The sequence below is a fragment of the Temnothorax curvispinosus genome, unplaced genomic scaffold, assembly GCF_003070985.1.
Source record: "Temnothorax curvispinosus isolate PA1 unplaced genomic scaffold, ASM307098v1 QBEX01007285.1, whole genome shotgun sequence".
In the NCBI taxonomy this organism is placed as follows: domain Eukaryota; kingdom Metazoa; phylum Arthropoda; class Insecta; order Hymenoptera; family Formicidae; genus Temnothorax; species Temnothorax curvispinosus.
This window is the reverse complement of record NW_020217065.1, coordinates 1,403,985-1,430,510: the sequence shown is the minus strand read 5'-3', so window position 1 is coordinate 1,430,510 and position 26,526 is coordinate 1,403,985. Positions and strand designations below refer to the sequence as shown.

The following is a 26,526-nucleotide window of genomic DNA, read 5'->3' as shown; positions in this document are numbered from 1 at the left end:
CGGTGCGCGATCAGGACGCGATAGAAACGAATGAAAAAAGAGTGTGGAAAAAGCGAGAAAGAGATAGAGAGCGGCGCGGGGAATGAGAGGAGAAAATCGTGGCAAGGTTGGTGGAGCGATGGGTAGTAGGGTATCTGCCTATTATTCACGCGCGAGATAGGTCGAGGAGGAGGATGGGGGGGTTGATCTAGCTCGATCTATGAGAGCCCGGGGGTGAGGCCAGACTTAGAAAGGTGGGTTAGGGGTTCGTGGCGAATTCTTATAAATCAAAACAGACACGCTATCCCGTCTCATAGGGTGTTTCCACCCTTTCTTACGCCGGCATCTATGCCTTCTTACTTCCTTATACCTGGCCGACTGTTGGAAGTATAAAGGGAAAAGAAGAAAATAAAATATGACAAGGGACGCGAAAGCAGGTGTCGGGAGAAATGGTAGGAGGGAGAATGCGCGGCCCGACATATCGGATGTTGATGTATTATTGAGTTTGTCGCGTATTATCGCTCGCTACCCGCTATCGTTGACAAGGGTGGATGTCAAGAGGGAAAAAATTGTTAGCGCGAGATATCAATGTTCAAACAACGAACAAGGGACGCGTTTATATACGTTAGCCGCACAGATATTAATAAATATACACGACAGGTGATTTATTACGTTACTAAAGTAAATATTTTGTCATTATATTATTGTCCCTTAAACTTAACAGGCCAAACTTATCATTTTTAGAATCGTGTGTTTGTTTTCGTTCTTTTATTTGTGTAAATATCATTCTTCTATTTATGTAATATCTTATCAAAGATATTGAACGACGTTGTAACGTTTGAAAACATTATATAAAAGATCTGTAACTTTGCCAATCTAAAAATGCCAGTAAAAAACTGTAATTTGCACAATATTAAAAAATATTCTTCCTTAAATGTGCTACTATTACCCGTGACATGGGATCGGCAGCTGTTATAAGAAGTCTTCTGCGAGTTACTAACTATCAGTATTAGTTTATATCGCAATATTATACGTATATAGCGATATTCGCCATTGAAAACAGTTTACTACGCATTGCCGCAGCATATGGTTATGAGTAATAATGTACACCGCACTCGCATGCACGCTGTTACGCCGCTATTTCTCTGAATAAGACATCAGCTTTGGACGTATTTGGGTAGTGAATATTTAATGTTATCGATATTACCTTAAAAGTCGTTTGTGCGGAAACGGGCGTGGAACTGTTTAGTATACCGTACAGCGCCTCGCCTACTACGTGAAATTGATTCGAATTTTTCGAGAGAAACGCCGTATTTAGATTTTATCTACCCCGGGGTTAAAAATGCAAGTATAATCTCGTGCCCCCCGGACTGTGCGAGGAAATGCGATGGCATTGTGTTATGAGCGCGCAAGCATTCTCGTGTTACATTAATGTAATTAAGAATATTGTAATCCTAAATGTAACTCAGTCCGCATAATATAATTATGTGTCTCTGCTTGTATGCGACGCAATGTAATAAATGCACGTAAATATATTTAGTCGAAATAATTTCATGTATCTCGACCAGTATAGTCGCTGTATGGTCTGACAATGAATGCTTACGTGCAAGATTAGTTGTTAACACAAAACGATAGGCAATTCTTGTCTGGTAAGTCTCGATAATGTTAACAAGATTGTAACCGCTAAAATTTTTTATTTTCACACGTTTTCTCGTCTAATATCCTTCTCCGCATTTTCTTTTTAAATGTGTTGGATCTAATCGGCTCGAAACATGCAACCGGAAAGATCCTGCCATTAACTAGCTATCCGAACGAGCTCTCATATTTTAGTAACGATGAGCAACGATTTGGCTATTTTTGTATCTAGCACCTAATATCTCATAGCTGACCTCCAGAACATGTCTCATCTTACATATAATTTATTTCAAAGTCAATTTTTATGTTTATTTATGGAATGTCATATTACTCACATGACGTGTTTTTTCATTATATTTAATAATTAAAATGGACCTTTTCGTATTAGCAATCGACACAGTGTTGCATCATGACTGATGCGGAACTCCGGAAAAACAATTCGTGAAATAAAATGTAATTATGCCCCGTTGCATTATTACGCTTCACCAAATCTATCTCTAATCCATCTCTAAGGAGATCCATCTCGGGAGAAAAATTTAATTGCTGAAACGCAAGGAAAATCGAGGGAATCGAACATCTGCAATCGCCATCGCGTTACCAAAGCGCCAGTCACACAAACGGAGAAATATAGAAAAGACGAAGAAAACTTACGGGGGTTCTGGACGTGCACAGGAGACGGAGGGTTGGTTCGCGTGACGACGACCGGAGGAGGCATCTTGGCGTGCAAGGCGGCGAGGCATGAGTTTGCCACGTCGTAGATGAGATAAGCACCGTAGTATCGGCCCGCACTGCCCATTTTCAATTTATTCTTACCGGGCGCAACCGCCATTTTCGCGTATCACGGCCACAGATACAGCCGCATCCACCTGGCGCGCCGATTACCGCTTCTCTCACTCAATAATGAACGGCCGCAATTATCTGGTTGGACCTCCGATGAGAACAGAAAATGTTGCACTGGATCATCGCAATTCTTAATTCTAGAATCGTCCGCACAATAAATTCCTCCTCCTGCTGCGACTGTGGATGTTGAAACGATGCATGCCTCATTTGTTATCATCCCGCAACATGAATTTCACATTCTCGTTAAGGATAATGCGGAGTATCTTGCTGTAAAGCTTGGAGAAGATATAGCTTCCGAGCGTTGAATATAAATTGTAAACGAACCCTTTTTTTCATAAATATACATCACAAAATTACAAAAAATAAAAAAATGTACATTTAATGGAATTACGTACGACGACGTTAATTAATTATTATGTTAACGTCAGCTTCACCATTAATACTATTCTTTTGGATTCCTCAGAATTCAAACACTTGTCAAATAAATTGCAATTTTCTTCTCGCACATGAAGTTATCTACCACTATATCGAAACACTGATTAGCGCACTTTTCAAGACAATGAACCGGTCGTTAATCTTGCACGTCAAATCGGACGACAGGTTAAATAACCGGCATTACTCGCGGATCACATGCACGGCAATTTGATTCTCCGCAACCACGGCGAATACCACTTGGAACTAATTATCCGGGCGCGCGCAAATATTCCGTCCTTGCATTCTCGTGACGAAGCGTTAGCACTGATCTCGATACCGCTCCTCGAACGTGGAGCCCCGATATACCACGACGGTTGGCGGTCGGGATCGGTGGGCTGGGCAGCCGAACGGAAACGGTGCGGTTCCGTGGACCGGAAGCCTGAACCGGAAGCGTCACGAGTCAACGGGCGCTTCTCTGATTGCACGCTGCGGTCGCGGCTAGATAAAAATGTGCTCGTGTGCCATTTACGTAGTTGGAACTCGATTGCACCGAATATAGGAGAGCCTCGCGTTTCTTGTAATCCTACGCGAAGCCTCGCAGGGACGAAATTGAATTTTTCTCCGTGACACCAAGGAACGGTTGTGTTTAATAAACTGTAGATACGTGGTGTTTGACTGAGTTTTTAATTGCCGAGCGTATCGTCGCGCACTGACTTTCACATTGAAACAATAGGAATATAACTACTCAGCGATATGTGTTATCACGCAGACGTGCTTCCCGGAAACTTAATACGTGTGCTACGTAACAATAGACGAAAACGGGTCGTATTAGTTGCTCAATTTCGTGGCTAGTTTATCAGTGAGTAAACTACTTTATAAAATATTCATAATCGGTGCCTATCGGTGTGTTAAGAGTTCGATTACTCATAACTTCGATATTCGTAACTTTGTAAATAGTTTATATATTAGCATGGCGCGAAGTATTATGTTCTGTTCCATTATTATAAATAAAAGATCTTACAAATAATTCTATAATTGAGATTTTTTAATCGTATAATTGAGTCTTTAAAATTACTCACAAAAACAAAGTGTAATATTAAATTATCACACTTTTTCATATCATATGAATCATTAAAAATACAATTGTCTATTTGTTTAACACGAATTTTTAATACAATAGAATAAAAAAGTTGATATCCTCCTAAAAAGAAAAAAAGGAAATAATATGTGATATAATAATAAGTTATATAGTAATAATAAGGGTATAATGTTTAGAAAGTTGGCTAAGAGTATCAGTAAAGTGTTTACGTCGTTACGCTAAAATTTCATATTAACGTCTTTATAAATTTAAGCTCATTTTAATCTTGTTGCCGAGAGTTACAGGAGTTAGAATTAAGATGTACGTTTCATGCAAAGTTATGAATCGTCTGTATTGATTTTCGAGGTGTTACGTATTGTTCAAATTTTAAGTACCTTGGCGATAAGCCAAACACTACTATTTATAAATCCGCCTATTTTTTAACGCCGCTTTGCATTTGTTAATGTTATTTATTCGCATTGCCTATCTATTTTCCTTATCCGTAAATCACTTTGACAATATAAAAAAAAATTAATCGTTATCGTACGTAGAAAATGCTAAAAGAGACTACAAGTTATATGAATATATATATTTTGAAATTTACCATCGTATTCACTGATAAATGCGGTATAATCACGCTGTATTAAAACGATTTACGTTCTTAAAAGAGATCTGGTTTTTCATCACGGTGCACAATTAAATTCATAAATTGCATTGCAATATTGCTGCAAAAGTAGCGCAATTTTAACGAGTTTCAAGGGTTACAAATGCGTATTTAAAAAATGCGCTATAATGAAAAGCTGGAATAGTCTATTGAAGCAAAATGTAATAATAACACGTCCATGATTTCGAAACAATAATCATCGTTATCTGAAATTACGATATTTCGCAGCGAGCGATATTTTATTTCAATAGTTCTTTGACAACAAAGCGTTTTTGTTTTTATTTTGACATGCGTTATATTCAAAGTAAAACAGGCAATATTAATTCGATCCGAATAGTAGATGCGCTTTGTGGCGGCGCACGACTGTTGCACGGGGCAGACGCAACAACGGATTGCCATATAAAAAATGTAATTGCAGCTCGAAAATAATTCACGAGTTCCGCGGCTGTTTGTTCCGCGGTGTTTTTATATTCGCCACGGTCGTCCGTCCCGTCTTCAATAATTAATACATTCATATCCAGTTATGTGGATGTGCGTTCTATGCGAGAATTCCCTATGCATTCTCCAACACCGCGGCTCACTCTATCCAAATGGTCATCATCGCCGTATCCACACGTGCCGTATGCTGATCATTACCAACTGAAACCTGCGCTTCGGCAAACAATAGGCATCGTCGTATAGTCATGCTTGAGCTATCGCGTCGCGCAATTATCGGAATCGATTATCTATCGGATGGAACTGCGACGGTTCACGGTTCACGGTCGAAAGGTGCGAAAGTCGAATGACGAATTCGAACGCGGTTCGTATATCATTGACGTACTCTCTCCCGTCAAGACTTCGCGACTAACGAAATTTTACCAATTCGTTCGCGTTACGAGAACGGTTGAAGGTGTACTGCGTAAGCGTCCGTGAACGACCCGTCATCGGATCCCACACACTCGCGCTTATCGCTCTTACATTATGTGCGTAAGGCCGTATGCAAACACAGAGACATAGCAAAACAATTACAAAGAACCAATGGTAGGAGCAGATATTATTTTCAATTTTTCTTCTATTTTGTTTTTATCGAGTGTCACAAATGAGAGAATGACCATGCAGAAGTGGAATATGAAAAGACAAAGAGCTCTATCAGTGCGTTATTAAAAAAAAAATACGGGAAAATCAAGTTGGAATAAAGTAGAAATAGATTATCGTGGCACGTTTAAATTTTATTCTTAACTTTTGCTTCAATGTAGGTCAACTTCTATTCCATTCTTTTACGTGTTATTATTGAATACTTATATAAATGTAGGCGACAATTGTAAAATACAAAGTTTTCTAATAAGAACTTTTTTATTCGTACGTAGTTGTGAATAAAAAAAAAACATTTCTTGTTCCCAGATTATTTGTATTAAATAAAAAATGATGTGCATTTTAGATTAGATAGGATAGAAAGACAATTTTACAACTTTATTTTTATCAAAGTTCTACAAAGTGAATAATAACTTATTAATTTATATACGATAAATATTTAATTAATACTTTAATTAATGTTCCAATTAATATTTAGTTTTGTCTAATGCACGTTTTAAATTTATAATAATAATGTTACGATTTTTTTATAATCTTACTTTAATGTTCCTCGATTATTGAACGATTGAAATGTAACATCCCAGCGAGAATATCCGAGTATTTTTTTGCGAGTTTCGAGCGATGAAATATATTCATACTCTGCCGTTTGCGAACGCGCTCTCTCTCGAGATATTCAGTTTTACTTCGTATTTCCTATATATTTTTCCTTATCTCGTTTTTACATTTTATCATATCTCGGCTCACACGCGCGTCCGCTTTCGTCGGGCTTGTCGCTTCGTTTTCGTTCGGCCACTTCAGTATGCACGCCGGTTCTAAGTGCGGCTCTTCGTACGTGCGTCACACACTCGTCGTCGGTGGTGCACGGGCGACACGGGCGTATCGGATCGTATCGCACACGGAGAAACAACGCGGCTCGGTTACAACGCGAACGCACCGGCGACAATAGCACGGACGGGACGCGCGCGACAGGAAGGTGGCCGTATCAAATGCTTAACGGCCAACACAATGCCACCGTACGTACACCGATACCACGGTCGCAAGCACGACTGTCGGCGCATCGGGCGCGGACGCACATTGTTACTTCCGTCGCGAAACGTTTAACCACGAGCGCTAATTTCACCGGCACTTCGCGAATCGGATCTTGAACTGTCTGCGACGCGCGAAATAAGCGCCTAGTCTTTCATTTCTAGACATATATGTTTGCGCTTATGTTTTAGCTACGATATAACGAAAGATCAGCGAGTTGATATTTTCTATTTTTCTGCAGTGGAAACGTGATAATCTTTTTTCCTGTGTATATGAATAACATTTATAAAATTATAAAAGTTAAAAATATGTTTATCTAGAATATGCGAGAGTAAAATTCTGCGAAAAAAAGATATGTAAGAAGTGCATATCACGGAGGAAATCTTATAAAAATATTATTTTAATCAACTCTCTCTCTCTCTCTCTCTCTCTCTCTCTATCTCTATCCCTCTACCTCCCTCCCTCCCTCTTTCTCTTTCCCTCTCTCTCCCGCTCTCAGCAAACTTTGTAACACGCTATGTCCTTGCTCGCGGATACGATGTTTTGCTGTCGCAGGAGCTATGATCATAAATGCATACTGATTAATATATATGATCTGCAATGTCCAAACATTTCATATAGTCATCAGCGGATTAAATGAAAACGGAAATGACGTCAACATTGTTCCGAAATTAGATGCACACAATGCCTGGTATAAATACACGTGCGCACGTGAGCCGGGGACATTGTTATTCCCCGGTGCAACGCTCGACCACGTTACAACGCTAATTTCAAAGCGTGCTGTTAGCGAGTTGATGTAATTTATGATCGCGAAATATAGACGTGATCGGAACATTCGTGCGTTGCGTTCACAAAAGATACTTAAACGATGTAATCGGATAAAGGTGAAATTACTGTTTTTCGACATGTTTCAGCAAAAATATGACATCATATCTAGCTAGTTTGTATGATGAAGTTGGTATAAAGGAATAATAAAAAAAATAGCGCTCCATATTTTGGAAAACAGCGTTATATCGTCCTCTTATCTGCACCATTTTAATGATTCAATCTATGTGTGGTACGATTACACCGTTCTCGTATTAAGCCGATCATAAAACAATCTTTAATATCCAGTATCTAGAATCGATATCAGCATGGTATCTCGAAACTTTCGAGGGCCACTTCGCATTACGATGCATTTAATTGCCACATGATCGTTAGAAAGACTATGGGATCACGAATTAATGTCATAGGTGCATTTATCGACTTGATGAGGGCAGGCGGTGAATATAGGCTAATGGTTAAAGTTGATTATATTACCAGTCATAATCGTCACTTGTGAGTGGTTAACATGACATTTTTTTAAATATAGAGATAAAATGAAGAATACTAGCGCAATTCATGATTCGATTAATATTTAAGCATAAAATATCGTTATTAGTATCGGTTTTATTATTTAGCTTGTATACGAGAAAATATTAACTGCTTATAAAAGAAAAAACTTTTTATAACTATAACTTTCTTACATATATATAGAAATAGTTTTACTCTCCGAGAACTGACTTTAATGCAAAAAATACTTCATGATAAGAACTTTAAAAAGGATTTCAATAACGAGTAAAAACTACATAATTCTATCCGCTCTTCTCGCCCAGCGTTCAAAAATATTTCTTCGATGATGTATATTTTATTTATCTCCCTTTTTACCACCAGTTGCACTCGAGAATGCGCTTCTTTCATATCGGATTGCATAAATGTCTTTCGAAGTCGTTACAAGGCCGCTCGCATAGCTCTGCGCGGATGTATTGTTCTCGGATTCTTAGGTACGAATACACTTACCGTTCGTATGTTACAATTCTCACGAGCGTGGTGTCTCGCCCCTGTATTTCCCCCCCAGAAACTTCATCCCCAGACTTTCGCACGTATACGTATCCACTACTCACCACTTACGCGAATACACTCAACAGGTTACTGCGCCCACAGAACTTACTGCTACGGTGTATTCAGCGCGATTTCGTTTTGTTTCTGTAATATACTCCGCGTTTTCTAAAAGTGAATGAGGCGATTGGAAAAGTAAAAGTAAATGGAAAAAGTTGGCGTCGACGAAATTGGAGAAAAACAGGGGAGGTTTTCTTCCTGTTCGAGTTAAAACGGTAATCGTCCAAATTAAATAAAAAATCTTTACATTAAGCAACAATTTATCATCAATTCGGATTAATCATGGTAAGAATTTCCGTTTGTGTGATTACGCGGAATAAGGTAAACAACGTTACAAAAATATATTGTAAAATGAACAGAAACAAAATTACATTAGTTATTTTAAACACAATTTAATTACGTAAATTATATTTTCGTAAATTTTTCCTTGTTTTTTTCTATAAAATTTACTTCTTATAACTTGATATAGTTGTCAATTTTAGTGTTTTATTCTATATTAATATAAAAATTGAATAATCATCATTGACTGATATTACGGATAATACATGCGTTTAAATTACAAATGCAAAATTCCGATCAATGACGATGACAATGAGTAGAGAAAGATGTCGAAAATGGAGTCAGTGGAGATGGTAATTGAGCATTGGTTACAGATTGCGAGGTTCGAGCCACGAGAACGGAACGGTCGAGCGAAGGGAAACTGGGTACAGGATCGAAGATAGAGCGGGGTAAAGATAGAAGAAGAGCGAGTTTCGCATTAGGAGTAATAGGCATTATCTCCATCGATCCTGACTCACTACCCCCGCTTCTACCACCTCGCCCATCACCCACCATCTCCCTAGAGCTGGGTGGGTGATTGGTTCGTTCGAACTAACGGGGAGAAAAAACGCATGGGAATTCCGCCGACCATAGGCACGGCGAATGGTATCCCGATCGCGAAATGCGGGTAGCGGACTTGGGAAGAATCAAGAAAGACGTACGTGACATATATAAATATTATTAGTAAAACGCCACTCTTGCGTCTATTTTAAATGTATTTAGGTAGAAAATATAAAATTGTTTATGCGTATGCTTTATGCTTTTTAAAAGTATTTGTAATTTATAATAAATATTAAAATAAATATATAATTTACAAATATAAATCAAAATTTTATCAGTCGTATTTGTAACTTGCGAAAATATGTAATTTCTCCGAAATCCGAATTGATCAAAGCGCCGGCGCGTTGGAATCAAATTCCTCCGATTTTACGGTTCAATTCGACAAGTTTTCGGTTCCCGCAATTCCATTCCACCAACAGCTATAACTAATCAATATAAATTAGGACGTGTCGTTGGAACTTTGAAATCAACGACATATGGAGGAGCGTGATATCGCGCCATAGTTTTTATTACGATAGTTTTACCACTTTTCCATCACTGCACGGCTGCGGTGCGTCAAGTGAAAGAAGGATGACGGTGACTAATTGTCGTAAAGCCGATCATGATATGTCCTGCCTCGTAAATCTGATTGGCTACGCTTACTGACCCCGCTCGCAATCTTGCCGACGAGATCGCTCGACACTACACGTACGTCGTTCGACACCGAATTCGGGTCAGAATTTTAGATTCTCCGAAATCGCTTGCAGTCTTTTTCAAAGATCTAGAGATATAACATTTCTTGACGAGGCGTCGTCGAAGCAGAAACGGAAGGACGATCTAGATGCGATCGTCGAATGTTTCCAAGTGGAAATTGCAGATCGCGCGAGCTGCACAGTCAAAGACGGAGAAATAATGCGGTGATATTAAAATTACACATTGATGTGCAAACGTGAATGCATATGTATAAAATGTAACATAAAGATACGGTAAGATATTATTTTTTATTAATACGTAACTCCGCATTAATTATTATTGAACATTGACATATGTATATAAGTATAATATATTTGAATGTACTTTGCTATATAAAGTGACAATATTGCAACGATCAGTTTTTTCGTGTTAATGTAATCTATGTTGTTTATTACAGTTTCTGGCAAACTATACAAACATTTACATCAAATAGCATACAGCACAGAAAGATTATTTTCCTTTTCAATTTATTCATTTATTCCTTTTATGTTCAATTATACGATTACATTCAATTATAGAGCAAAAATAGAAAGTAACTGAATATCGATATAGACAAAATTAGCACAAGATAGAGCGGTTAATGTGTGAAAATGTAATCTCGTATTTTATCTAAGTTTGACCGGTTTAAGCGCAAAAAAGTAATTGAGCACGATCATGAAGGAAACCGGATTTTACATCGTGCCGCACGCACGCGATAGTAAACCGAGGTGAAAACGGCAATGAAAGAAAGAGGGCAGACCGATGGTAGAGAAAATCGAAAGAATGGTGACTAAGTGCATTACATAGTGAGAGCCATATTTATTTTCGTGGCATACCGTTCATCCTACGGTTCATCCTATGGTTCCGGGAACATCAGAAGATAGCTAGATAGATAGATAATATGACGCGCCAGCAGTATCTCTTGTCCAAGTATCGTTTATCCTGTCTTTCCTCGTTTCTCTCTCTACTTCTCTGTCCTTTCTTCTCGTAACCCTTCCCATCATCTACGATGAATCCAGTGCTCTCTCCGATAAGTAGGTCTTTATTGAGATTATCTAGAGAACCTCCTGTTAGATTATTATAATGTTTGGGATATGGCACACAGTTCCAATCTAATAACCGAGTTGTTCTCCCAAATTCATTCTCGCGAAAGAGCTAGGTTCAGCGCTAACTTGCGTCATCTTTCATTCAATTTTACCGAATTTCCATAGGTCCCATTTTGCAGAGTAAGCCTCTGCATGCATTTGCGTTAAGCCCATTTCTCGCATTAACACATCAAGATTCATAAATAGTTCGGAAATTTCTAAAATGTTAAGAACAGTTGTCGAGATTGAACATGCAATGTATAACATAGTTGCTTTGAATTCACTGCTATCATAATTAAATGGCGAACGAACTTTCCAAAGCTTCCATGAAATTTTAGGTGGAATATTATAGAACTCGTAAATAGTTCGGATGTCTTCCCTACGTTGTAGATTCTCATTGAGAATTTGTATGTCCCTTTCAAGGATCGTGTAGAGTAAATTACACTTCCAAACAACAGATACGCGAGTAACTTCGTCTGTGAGAACGAGATCTTATTAGTGAAGTAAGAGCACTTCTTCGTCCAACAGCTTCAAGAATCGTTGGTGCAGTCACTGAAGAGAATGCGACGCATATTCAGATGCGCAAGGTAACGACATAAAATTTTTAATAAGAACGCGGAAGGTGTACCTACAATCCGTAGGATATTATACGTGTAACGAGGGTAAGCTTCGCGCGAAAGAAAGTCCACCATAATGCAAGTATGAAGATAGCATCCTCCCGCCCGTAGAGAGTAATAAATACGCAAATAAACTTTGCTCGTTAACCTATCGGACTTCGATAGACTCGGACGATCTTCGTTTAATTTGGTTGCGTGCATCAGATAAAAATACTGTATTTCGCGCATGATCGCGAAAAAGTACCCGTCTCTGGAGACGTAATTCGGATAATTGCGAGGGATGATGTAGATATAATGACATAGACTTATCCAGAAGTTTAGAAGTTGCAAACTTTACGGAAATAATTTGAACTGCGTTACAAAGCGTTCCTCCATGTTGTAATTGGACGTGTTATCAATTATTTAAACAAGAGAAATCAATTTTTGTTTAGTTGATGGAGAACCTTGTCTAAAGCATTCACTCACAATTTAGTTATTTTAACTGACATCTTATGTGGTACGAATATAAATTTGTACATTTTTCTTGAAAAAATAAATATTCTGTCGTTTTAATAATTTAATAATTAAGTAATTTGTTTAATTACCCTTTTAAAAAATAATCTTTTAAATATATATGAATCTGTCAACAGAAAATCTTTCTATGAACATATTTGCGACAAGCATTGCATTAAAGGCTAAACCGCGAGGTACGTCGTGGTTTTAAAGTACCTACTGGATAATTCAAACTATTTCAAAACTTTCAACGCTTGCTGCTTTAGTCCTTGTGTACACGCGCGGTTAAAGAAGAAATATGTCATTACTTCTGACCTTGATATCACGCATAATATATGTAATATATCGTTAAGTTTATTATAATAAAGTAGTTTAGATAACATATTATTTTCTTACGTATATATTATTGTAATGTTGCATAATTTACGAAATAATATTACTTTTGACCTGGAGTACATCATGCATTTAACTTTTACGGATCACATTTCCATAATAAAAAAATGTGTACTCAGAGAAGCATAAACTTACTTTTATGCGCGTCTTACAAATATGTAAAAAGATTAAATTTCCTGTCGCGTATCTATTATACCGGTACACGTCATTGTTTTCACTCCGGGCATGTAACATTGGTAACGCGTTAGGTGAAGGTGCTATAATATTAAGTGGTATCTTATGTAATACCTATCTACCTTATCTTCAAACGTCGAGCACTTCGTTTCACTACCCCTCATTTTGTGCTCTTTCTTCCTGCCGGTTACCTCCTCTCTATCCTCGTTCGTAGAACGTAATTTAATTCGTCGAGCGGAGTAGAGGCATCAAAATATTAGCATATTGATCAGCCTACCGCGACCCGCTCTCTTAAATCCACGAGCGTAAAACGCACTTAATGCGAGCAACCACTTTGGTTGTTACTATAGCGAATGCAATATCCGTCGCGTGGAGTAACCGTCCGCGTTGTATTCGTTATCTGACAAGTTTTTACAACATATGCATAAAGAAGGCGCCGTCGCGCACGCAGGTATAAGTTCTTCGTTTACAAACAAGACAGGCATACGGGGGAAGTGGTGACAATACTGCATGATGAATAGACATATTGTGCAATGTGCATTTTCGGTAACCTCATAATGTACACGGCTCAGTTGTATTCTGGACAAATAACGTATCTCGTGTTGAAAAGATTCTATAAATACTCGATGACCTAAGTTTTGCAACGAGAGTAGAAAAAATATTATTCAAGTTAAGTGAAATTAAATTACGTTTATAGAGTGTAGATATAGATCATTAATATTGCATGTTACTATTGCTGAATTTATATTGCTTTACATTTCTTAGAAGAGACGTAAATGTAGGTGAGAGGCAGAAATAAAATACATATAATAAACCAAATGTAAAATTATTAAATTAAAAAGTTATATATAAATTATGTAATAGTGTAAGAATTAATTACCCAAAAACATATTTTCTTATATTTTTTTGTGATATTGACGTGAATAAAGAAATTGTACATGCCTTTAAATGGCTTTGCGCGGAGGCAATCATGACAAAGGCGAGAAATATCCCTAAAATCCCTCTGTAAAATAGCTCCAGCCCCACACATATTGAGGGATGCAACGCGTACGATAATAATGAATTTTCAAATATCGGCACGTGAACGTGCCTAATGATGGCGCGCGTTTTAGCGCAGGGACAACGGGCTTTGAAGAGGTACGTTATCCATGTGCTCGCCCTTTCAAACAACCCTTGAACGACACGCGACCTCCCGATTAAAGCAAATTTAACGCTAGAGATAGTTTTCGCGCTTGTAATATTTCTCAGCTATTCACAGCAGCAGTAGATATAGAATCTACAGAGCGTCACGTATTATAATCACAGTTTTTGTTAGAACAAAAATAATCACAGTTCAGATTACACATTTCTCAAATATTCCATCGAAAGAGAAATGTCAAATGGATTTCGATACGAAATGCGATTAGTAGAGGAAAACGGTTCAATGACACTCAAGTTAAACTAATGAAATTAATATTGACTCACTGCCACTTGTTTTTCCGACAAAATAATTCAGGTGTATTTAACGATGCTTCCAACGCAAATTAAATGCTGCATATTGATAAAATAAATTTCTATCAATAATATTATTGCCAATTAACGTCAGTTAAAATATATAACTTATATGCTCATTAATTGAAATTATCATCAATTGAATTTATCATCAATTTTTAAATATTCTATTAAACGATGCAAAATATAAATGAATGACTAGTATGCGTAGATATAAATACAATTTTTTTCCAATGTTATTTTTCGCGTTTTACAGATTTTTAAATGCATTTCTATGAATTTACTTTTTATACCATTTCAAATACATGGAACGGTGTTTCTTCTAATTAAAGTTAACAATAAAATATTCCTCTTTATAAATGCGGAACGCAGACAACTCCGAGAGAATAATTTCGCAAGATTACAAAGAAATAATTATATGAATAAGATTCAGTCGCTATATAAATCAAAGCATCTTGGCGTTTATTATTACTGTACAACACTTGGTCACTCGAGCAGTCGATTCGATGGCACGTCGAACCAAACGATTTACGGTAGGTCGTGCATCTCGAGGCGCGAGAACTCGACCTGGCCAGCGAACACGACTTCCGCATCCGGCTTACAGCTGCTGCTTTATAGGGTAGGTGTACGAGGGAGTGCTCTAGTCACCCAGCCAACCAGCCAGCGCCGCGCCAGCTAACCAGTCAACCAGTCAACCAGCCAAGCGCTGGCACACCATAGATACCATAGCAGTTTGACATTTTCGGATCGGTGAAGTATTTACCGTTAACCAAGGTAAAACATAAGAAGAAACTTATTAATCATAATTCCTGTGAAACATTCTCTAATATTGACAGTAGTGCAGTCATAAGTAATGTTTTTCTTGTTATAGTGGAAAGGCTAAAGATTAAGTGACGAGCGGGATTGCAGTTAGGTGTTCTCATTTACCGAAGAACGTAAATAAGCAAGATATAAAATTACAGTTCAGTCAAAATTTGTAAATGTTTCTTGCATTGTTTTAATATGTTGTAGAATTGTACTATAAAAATATGTAATAAGTTTCTTTTTAAATAACAAAAGAAAATGACTCCGGCTTTGTGATTTCATTGGTATTACACTCATCTGGGAATTGTTAATTAAAAAACGTCTGTAATAAGAAAAGAAGATTATATATGTAGAATGTATCTTTATTTTTGAAATTATTGAATATAAACACCATTAGTTGATTTGTATTATAATTAGTAAGTTATATATCGTTAATCTTGCTTTTTTTCAGAATTTTAATTTTCCAGAGTTTAATGTAATCAACATATATGTAATGTTGAATTATTCAGAAATTGCCATAAATATTGGCTAATCTTAAAATTAAGAAAATATTTAACTCCGAATTCGTCATATAGAACTGCTCATTAAAATTCAGATCGAGGTTCTTGGGGCATACTGTATATAGGTCATGTATAACAACGATGTTTCGGTAATAAAGATATTATCAGTTTCAACATACAATATCACGAAAGGTTTCTTAGATACAGCAATCACACAAACAGTGGTGAATAAATATACTTGCGTGTTCATTTTCCGTCCAATATAATACACGTTTAGCGTCGATCGAATTCTGCCATGTGCCTTTTTTCCCCGGATCGTCTTTCGCGGGTGACTCTTTCTGATGCCAAATTTTAGATTTATCCCTTTGGTGAAAAGGGGTCAGATTTTGCTCCGCCATTCGAGGCAACCAGCCAAGTTGCACGCAAACCCATGCGGTTTTCCACGTGTGTACTACGAGACTTCACGTTGAAACGGACAGTAGAGAAAGGAGAGAATTTCGGCGAAGATTCCGATTCATACTTCGTCCACTTCCGCGATGTTTCTTCTATGTATCCCAGCGTCGCCAGTATTGCCGTCCTCGTTCCCTCGGGAGTCGTATACGTAGGTATCGTCGAATATTTCGAACTCTTTGTCCGCGACAATGTCTTTTCTCTTCTCCCTCCCACCCTCGCTCTCATTCTCTCAATCTCTCTCTTTCTGTACATAGCGCGCCATTTGAGGGTGCAAGGGAGCCGTGTACGAGTCCGCTTGATATTACCGCGCTCGGTTTTTACGGGAAAATAGGTTCTAAGCACCGACAGCGGACTCGTTCCCGGCTAAAACAATATCATTTCATCCCACGATACCTGACCCCGCTCTCGCCGCCCCGGATCACTTGTTTGGCCGCGACAGGTACTGCCCCGACTTTTCGCATCGCATCCCATCGGTGGACTACGACCAGCAAGCTATTCGGTCCTCTGGGTCACGACTATACCAGAATCCGTACGACTGGGCGGGTGTAGAGCAGTGCGGTAGCATGGGCAGTAGTCGCAGCCATACCCCTCCGTCTCCATCAAGTTTAACTTGGCGCAGCGAATTTCCAAGTACCGTTTTACGAGTTTTCGTTGCCACTGGGAATAGACGGATCAGTCGTTACGCCGCTCGGCAAATGTTATTCCCGAAGTGAGTACCTCGTGGTATGCTCCCGGCCATCTCCACGGAGGAAGACTGATAATCAATTTTGCAACGCGATTCCAATTCGTTTGCGACGCATTTGGGGCTACGAAAATGTCGTTAGCCGAGTGGCTCTCGCTCTCATTCTATTACGGCGGACGCAAGTTTTTCGGTCTCCCTTTAAATCGCCCAGATTTGCACGATATCGGTATCGCTTGATAGATTAGCCGAGTTTTTCAACAATTATGAGAAAGTAATTAACGAACCTCGAGATAGAGACATGTTTGTGATCTATGTATGTGTGTGTATATGTCAAATATATTGATGTTCCTATAATATCTATGTATACATCGTATACCTGGAAAAAGGAACACATATCGGGGAGAGAAATAGTTTTCTTCTACAATTTGTAAGTGTCACTTGCAACGCATATAAATTTGCACGGCATGTAAGACGCGTATTCTATTTAGCGATAAGTTTTAAATGAGAGTTATCGCTGTAATATTCAGTGCTAGGTTTGTAGCAAACTGTTACCACGATTTGCATATTTATCATGTCGAGTTGGAATCGGAAAATACCCATTTCTATGCCCAACTCAGCAGAAAATGAAGTATGACTCCGGTATTTTCGGGGAAAGATACTTGAGGTGGTCGGTTTTTCCTTAATGCACATGCAAAAAGACAACGCGCGCTCGAGAAGTAGCTGATATCTCAAAGTAGTGCCAAATAGAAATGTCATCCATTTGAATAGATCCTACTGCCATAAATTTATCACAGATATCGACATTTACTAGACCGTAACCTAAATTTAGAGAAGTCAAAGCATTAATAGATTAAACAAAAATATTGGACGAAAAAACTTGTTGACCTCAAACGATGGAAATTTGAATATTTCTCTTAATCTTAAAAAGTCTATATCTTATATTAAATAATGAGAATATGAAATATGTGTTTATATGCAAATATACATATAAGAAATTTCAAACAATAAAGTAAAACAGGACCAATATAAATCTTATAATTAATTAAAGAAGATGCCATTTTCGGTTGGACTGGATCTTGGTAGAATCTAACAATAATATTTCTATATAAATTTTTTATACTTTTTCCAACTCAAACTGCGCGTTGATTATTTGTTGGCCTTAAAACACAGCTTTTTATGAGAACAGTAAATTCACATACTTAAATCAATAGTCGATTTAACTTTAAATGCTAATAAGCATCCTATTTAAAGAATTTACTGCAAAGAATTACTGTAAAAAATACTGTAAAGAATTTATTGCGAAAAATATCATCCTAGCCAGAGTTTGAACTTGGACCTCCCTACAATCTGTGACGGGCGTTTTTTAATCGACGCGCACTTTACTGAATTGGAAAAAGTACACAAAACTCCTACAGACATATTATTATTAGGCTACCAGGAACCAACCCGACCGAAAATAGCATCTTCTCTAATTGAATGTAAGAAATTTCAAATAGATTTCTAGATTACTACAAAATTCAACCTCTCTCATGCAATGTATGATAATAATAATAATAATTTGGAAGATTAATTAAACTGATTAAAAGAATACCGGTATACCCTGGAGAGTTGCTTCTAATTTATTTTTATATTAGTAGAATTTTCATGAATAAGAATAGCTTTAATGTAACTTTATTTCAATAATGTCGTCCGTAATTTTACATCTTGGCTGTTTCCAACTACTGTTTTTGTTTCACTCCATGATAGAGCGCAATGAACATTCTTTGCCGGATTATTATTAATAAAGATCTAAATTCACATAATAAAAAAGATATTCTATTATAACTCTTCTTGCTATGTCGCGAGAGCTGAGGCGATTAATATATCGCTTCTAAAAGACAAGACGAAGGTATAAAGAGAATAAAGAACTTATATTAACGCTTTCGTTATTTGAGCTGTAGTTTGTTATTAATTTAATTAAAATAAAATAAATTTAATATGCTATATTTTTATTGTTTCCATATTTTCTTAACTTTGAACTCAAGTTTTTGGTTAAAAGTAAATTATTTTGCACAAAATATGTATTAAAAAAATAGAAAATTATTATATCAGATTTTATCAGTTTGCTACGTAGTTGTAATATTTTTAGATCTTAACGTAATAATAATAATGTATAGGATCTCCTCATGATCAATGCAATTTATCAATGTATTAAGCAGATCGTATTATAGAACACGTAACTAATGTATCGCAATAGATATATCGCAGAATAATAGTGTAATACGACTAAAACTTGTCTAAAATATTTGTCTAAAATATTTGCTGCAAAATCAATATTCGTGAGATATAAGACAATAATTTAACTTGTCAGAAGTCTATGCAAATTTATAGTACGCCTTCGATTTCTGTTCTCTACAAATGAGTAACATGCATGCAAACGAGAAGAAAGCCTTCTGCACAAAAATATATACGAATGAGTAATATATTGCCTTTGTGATCCGAGATATTGACGTGTGCAGCATGTAAATTTTAATGTATATAACTAAACGCGTACATCATATCATTTTATTTTAAAATTTTAATTTATATAGCAATGAATAAATGTTGTAATTTACTAAGTCTTATTCACTATTATAAAATTGATAAAATAATTTTTTGTTCTATCGATTATAGAATGAATACTTTAGATAATAATTATTTTTTCAGAAATTAAGAATAGCATGGGATAGCACACACATGTTATGACATTTAAAAATTAAATGCATTTCTCATATGTAGATAATTCAACGGTATTATACATTTCTGCGATTATTTAAATGTATAATACTTGGTGGTAAAATAAAGTGGTCAGAGAAAAAAATTTCAAATAATTCATGTACGCTTTGATCTACTGGTTCCAATCCTCCACTAAATATAATACTACAAACAACTGCATCATATTAAAACATCTGCGTATTTGTGGTCAATTATTCCGGCAATGGAATAACGTGAGTTAATTTCATAAAATAATGCTCAGAATATTATTAACAAAATGCTCGTAACAAAGAGAAGAACTCAATCTCTCATTTTAACGTATTTAACGAAAGCATTAGCTTAGCTTAACATCGAGATTTTGTTATCTCTACATTAAGTTTATCAAAAATATGTACACAAAAGCTATATGCATAATGTGCAAGATTAGTATTGTAATTTAATTTATTCCTATAATATCCATCGAAATCTGTCATAAAGTAAACGCTGTAATAATTACCTAGGTAATTGTAGTATAACATAATTGATTGTTTTATTTGATCTACAATGCGTAACAGAAACAATTTTTCTTAACTTTTTCAAAATTTACGCCAATAAACGATCATTTTCGCCAAAAAATGTATAATTTTTTCATACAATTAAATCGATAATGTACAATTTAATAGAAGATTAAATATCGCTTATGACTGATTTACGCTCGCAATCTTAAAAGCTGTTAGACAGTATGTCACTTCGAGACTCAAGGATGCTTCGCGCGAGATCGAAACAAGCCGCAATCAAAGACAGGCGTGGAAAACGCGGAAACTTAAGCACAGCCGGATAAAGTGGCCCCGTAGCGGATAGTTGGCAAGAGGCCGTGCGAGTGGATGGCGCGGGTACACGAGGGTGAATATAGAAAGGAGGGTTGGTAACCGCCCCTGCGAGGTACCTACGCGGCATTGAGAACCGCGGATGGTAGTGGCGCGGGCTGGCGCGCCAACTAAAATTGAATCTGCGAACGAAACTTCGGTAACCTCGTCAGGAAACCGAAGCTAAAGCCATCCATCGCTCGCGCTTTCATCGGGGCAGAGCCATCGTCGACTTCCCGTTTTATCTGGAAGAATTGTTCTGCCTCTTGTTGCCTACTCGTTTGCCACTTCTTTCCCGATCGTGCACTCACGCACGTATGCGATAGACTCTCGAGTGTTCCTCGGAGATACGGACCTACGTGTATCCTCGTGTCTCGCTAAATTAGTTTGGGGCACGGGGACGTCTGACGATCGAGCCATGTTTGACATGGATCAATTTATCGATTGTCACGGCCGTTGAAGTTGGCTAAACTCACTGAATCGATGAGACAAATTTTGAAACATTATGAATTTGAATGACAAATGAATATTGAATAATGCAGCGTATACTGCTAATATTTCGAAAATTAGCTTTATTATTTTTGAAACAAGAAATCAATGGCTCTTTGCTAACTGTTAATAAAGTAGTTTCGAACACTATAATTGTTCATTATTTTAACCTTCTGTAACTTCTATTGGCATTTATCTAACTAAAAGCGTGGTTGGATAGATGATTAAAGTTGATAGTGTAATGCTATACTGTAATAGCGAAATACTATATTGCAAAGTTTAACAATTCTTGTTATTGTAAAGATATTTTTTCCGCAATCGCTCGCGCTTATGGCAATTGTTCACTTCCGAAATAATATTTTGTGATGCAAATTGACAGTAAGAAGGACTGAACCTTTGCGGAATTCAATTTGTGAACTACGGCGTTCGCGAATTGCGTTTAAACGAATTTCACGTACTAATGGCCGCCTCCTTGCTATTACAGTATATCGAGCAGACAAACAACTTTACGAGCACTTACCCTTTAGGTGCTAGGATCTATATACGTGGGAGTGTGCATCCACCAGTTTTCAGAGGGCTCAGAAAAATCATTGTCTCAGAGAAGCCTTTCGATACCGAGCGAGAGAAAAACCGATGTTGTTGTGCATATCGAATAACGATATTGATGCAATTCATATAAATATTTTTTGCCAATTTCTAACTGTATATTTTATAAAAATTGTCGCTATATATGTGTATATATATGTGTAAATACTATCCTTTATCTTCTAGTATCAAGTAATATCAAATTTTTAATTGTTATAATCATGAAAATGGAGACATTATTAAAAGCGTTCCATAGTTTGCATTTACATAATCAGAGAGCATTAGCTACTTTACTAATGGTAGTTTGTGATGAGAGACCATTGACACGACGACCATTAACATTACGTTGCACCATGTGACTCGCGGCACGCCGAGGTACAATGTAGTACCACCTGACGCAAAACCCATCGTTTATAACGTAGTTTTCAGATTGTTTAGATTAATCGTTCTAAAATTATGTTAAAAGTTTCATTGCAAGCTATATATTATAATAACACATCCTCGTATCTGCATCCTTTACCTTTATTTTACATTCATTGTGGTAATATATTGTTGCAGATAAAAAATGTTGTCGCAATTGGAAAAGTATATAACTTCTTATCACAATCTTTGATTTTATAGATTATTTTAATTATTATGTCGAGCTAATTAAAGAACAAAGTTTTAAATATTAGTAATTAAAATAAGTTTATGTGCAATCTATGTTAATATTAGTTTTATATAGTTAGCAATAGTAATATTAAGCTTTTAGTGTTTTTATATTTTTTTGATCAAAATCATATCATTTGTATATTTTAAGGAAGTAATTTCTTCGCGGTAACAAATTTCACTAGAAATTTTTGTAAATTTTTTTCCGCGGGTGGTCTCGTCCAAAAAGTGGGAAATGCTATTGAAACCGAATCCTAATTTAGTTAAGTTAAGATGTTAATTGCTTTTCCTCAATTTCTCCTTTTGCTTTGCTTTAGCCTTGCCGCCCATTATAAAAAGGTATTGTAAATAACGAACGACAAAGTCTTTCCAGGTATCAAATGTGCTGGTCATAAACCATAGTCTAACTACAATTGGAATTTCTCATAAAAGAATAACAATGGGAGAGAAATTCGTAATGGTTACAGAAGGAGAAGAGATTCGAGAAGCGGGTCTCCGGAATTCGCTTCGGGTTGTTTCGTTCGCCGACAATTAGTAACGATTGATCCTCGAAGAACGGGGCGAGGTACGAGAATCGTCGCACGGGGAAATGTCGTGATGTCGGGTGATTTTCGATAAATTGCATGTGTCCACCCTCGCTCACGTAGCCGACATCACGCATACTACGTAGGCCAAGTATATACGTGGCGATGTGGCACGGCGTGCCGCGAACTTGCGTCCTTGTTACGCTCCCATGACACGTACGTTCGTGATGTAACGGTAACTACTGCTAGTACGTGCTAAGTGTGCGCGGCTAGGGATTGCCCTATTGGCAGCTGTACGTATTCCATTCTTAGGATTACGTACACGTATGCAAACAGCCGCGTGCGAGGGCATGTACCACTGCGTCACCGATATATTATCGCGACTTTCCGCGTCGAAGGGCTGAGCGAGAGATGTTATCCGGGCACACGTTGTGCGCGGACGGAGCCAATCCGGCTCGTGTGCGGCCGGTTTCTCCCCTTGCCTAGGTTTTTTACTTGAACGGAGAAAAATTCTGGCTTGAGCGCCATTTGAGTAGCGTTTACGGGGGCTCTCTGGAGCGACGCCAAGGCCATCCATGGATTTCTTCGCGCCTGGTTTAATAGCAATTATGCATTTTTAATCGGCGGATAATCGCGGGACTTGAATGCTCGTGACGCGGTTATTACCGGCAGATGTTGTCGCAACGCCTGCTACCTACCTCGAGGCAAATTAACGGGAGCCAGGCTCCCGTAACGCGCACGGCAAGGAGATTCACTTTTTTTTTCAATGCTAAAATCAATCGTGAAGTTGTTGTAAAATAGTTCAGATCGTTAACAGATAGATTGCAACGCGCATTTGAATTTCAATGCGGAAGACAGGCGACAGAGCTGGTCTTGCTTCTACCCCCTCCCCCCTTTCACTCCACAAGAGAAGTTAGCACTTCTTTTATGGGCGACCGAAATTGGAGCGTGGAATGATCGTAGCTTTGCAGAAAAGTATAACACGTTAATATGTATCGAAGAAACGTTCAATTTGCAAACTTTATTCAACAGAAAATGTGCCAAAATAAATGAAACTATATATTTATTTGCGTTGGAAAAATATCTTTGCTTGAATTGTTCGCTCGATTATTTCGTTATAATAGAAAATTTCTGTTGTAATCATGTATGTATTTTGGAAAAATATGCATTATGTATAGACTTTTTTGACATTTTGATAAGCGTATTTTTTTACTTTTATATAATAATAGTTAAATATTAGTATAGTTTATAATTAGAAAATTCGAATTTTATCTCTTTCATGCAATCTTTCCTTTACTCTTCTTCACTTTTCATGTCTAAATCTAAATTACATATCATGTAAATTTTTCGTTTAAAAATTTAAGATTCAACGCTGTATTTAAACGTTTAATATATAATAAAAATGATAAGAATTTTACGGCGATTAAAATTAGACGATTCAACGTCAATAGCGTAAACGGTGTATATCGTTCTAACAAATAACGATGCCGAGTCTAAGTTTTTTTAGAGCGGCGCTCAAATAACAGTGCAAAATAAATTAAAAAAGTGGCACCTGATTTGTTGGCGGGTGTTGGCGTATGGCTGAGCGTAGCTGCAGTCAACTTAGGTGGTTCTAGCTTCTGCGGGACGCTGTGTGCAGGTATCGGGCCCGGATTCGTCATGGTGGTCATCGTCGTAGGCATCATCAAGGTCGACATGGTCAGCATCTTTACGACGTGAAATTTGTCTCGCCGTGGTGAAAGTTGAAGGGCGCAATTTCGTCACGTGACCGAAATAAATTCTCGCGGATGAGGGTGACACTGGACGCGCTACGCGATCGCGATCTCTATCAGTATCCTGTAATCCGTAATGCGATCGGATTTGGGGGAGAGATGATCAGCAATGCGTGCGGAGTAAATGGATCGTGAGTGCGCTGCGGAATTTCGTCAATGATCGATCGAAGGAACGAATATACGGTCGTGATTAAGAGGTGGATCGAGCACTGATGTTAGTGTCCCACGAATACGGCATCACTCGATTGGTGTTATTTGTGTATCCGCACTGCAACACGTTCGATATGTAGTCGTTCGTCCACGATAAAAGACGGTGTTGCTCATCGCATGTTATACGCCTCACGATCTATCGCGTCGTTATATAGATCGTCGCGGCTCTTCTTTCTCGCGTCATTACTTCACTCGTTGTCGCACTATCATGGATCTCGAATTTCAAGTAGCGGTTAACATTTGCCGCTGTCTCGGTTTTGTCGAACTTTTTCGTTCGATTTTTCTGGACGACAGAATGTCAGAGCAAGCAAACGGTGCTCTTGCAAAATTATGTTTGCGAAATTTATAAAAACTGCAGAAACTTGACAATTTCGAATTCAGTGTTCGGTAGTTTCCTCGTGAACATCGGAGCGCACAGTTCGCAAAACGATCATTTCAGCAATCAAGTTCGATGATCTTCCTATTTCTTCATTCACGTGTGCCTCCGGTGGTTGTGACCTTTCCTCTCGTTTCAACAATTTCCTCCCATTCTTTCACGTTGTTCGCGCACTACGGTTCATCTACGAGAAGGGCTGCGTTGAAGCGTGCTGGCGCACGCGGTACTGCGTGCGGTGGCGTCTGTGCGTGCGAAGCGTAGCGGCGCGCGTCGCGTTGCCAAATACGCGTGCCCTGAACTCCACGAATAAGCGTCACCGCGCGAGAAACTTATGTAGGACACAGCAAAACGAATAGATTTGTTCGATATCTGACGTTGCCGATGACGATCGTGCACGGGGGTATTCAACAAACAGTGGCAGCGGCGGCAACGTAGGTGGTCGCAACGACGGCGACGTCGTTCTCTACGCTCTCCACGCTACGCGCGTTACGTCACGTCCGGCCGAGCGTAGAGTCGGAACTCGTCTGGCGGGGTGAGCGCGAAGGGACGCCTGCCTTTGCCTGCCTGCCAGCCTGCCAGCCCTGGACGCCCGCCGTCGCGACGCCCAGAGGCGCCGGCGTTCCCGAGCGTCCGCGGAATCGCACGAGCTAAGACGCGAGCCAGCAGTCGCTCGTACGCCGCCACGCTGAGAGGGTTGTTCGATGCGGGAGCCAATGTAGCACTATACGATGATGCGTCTCGAATTATATTAGCGATATTTTTCGCAATTTAATTTTTCACTGGCAATGCACGATGCCTTCGTCTAGATTAAACGTCAATCAATCTCCGGGTATTACTAGAGCATATTTTTTTGATATATTTCTTTTAAGCAAATGTCTATCAACTTTTAATTTTAACATCGGCAGTAATTTCCTTTTTTAAGTCAACCGAACAGATTTAAAATTTCCTTCTTTAATGTTGACGCGATATTAATAAAATTGCTGAAAATAAATCGACGTTAAACATTTTAAGATAATATATTGAGAGTATCTATTAGTTTAGATTTCTTCTTTTATCTTTATCGACTTTCTCTTTCTTTCTCAATATTTTTATTAATATGTTTAATTTTGTGATGACTTTTGTAGGTGAATAATAATTTTATATAAGAATTGTCTTTATTTATAATTGGTATTAAAGAAAAACTTTAATCTGTAAAATTATTGATTGTTAAAACATAAAATTAATCTCTTTTTCTTTCTCTGATAATTTAAAATTTTTTTTATTACAAATGTTTTATTGGCAATAACAATAATACAAAATGCAGAGATATAGATAAAAGAAATTGTATCAATCTGTTACAATGAGAAATTACATAAATCTGAGCTTTCATGTATTTGTCTAATAATTTAACATTAAACGTACAAATAACTCGATTTGTTTAGGTACTCCAATTTTTCATT

At 37.7% G+C, this 26,526-nt stretch overlaps 1 protein-coding gene across 9 annotated transcripts in view; it reads right to left on the bottom strand.

Moving 5' to 3' along the window:
* The window catches only part of LOC112456887 (nucleolysin TIAR), a 529,776-nt gene that overhangs the window by 136,777 nt on the left and 366,473 nt on the right, over window positions 1-26,526 (bottom strand). The window contains exons 1-2 of one of the 9 annotated variants that reach the window (XM_025019676.1): window positions 5,247-5,504; window positions 2,266-3,666 (exon numbers count right to left, since the gene is read on the bottom strand). The exons of 6 other annotated variants lie outside the window; for them this stretch is intronic. In XM_025019676.1, the coding sequence (XP_024875444.1) occupies window positions 2,266-2,443 (178 nt within the window). In that variant the 5' untranslated portion in view covers window positions 2,444-3,666; window positions 5,247-5,504. Of the gene's footprint in view, window positions 1-2,265; window positions 3,667-5,246; window positions 5,505-24,281; window positions 25,630-26,526 lie in introns of those variants that run through there. 2 more of the 9 variants (XM_025019677.1, XM_025019678.1) reach the window with 2 other exon arrangements.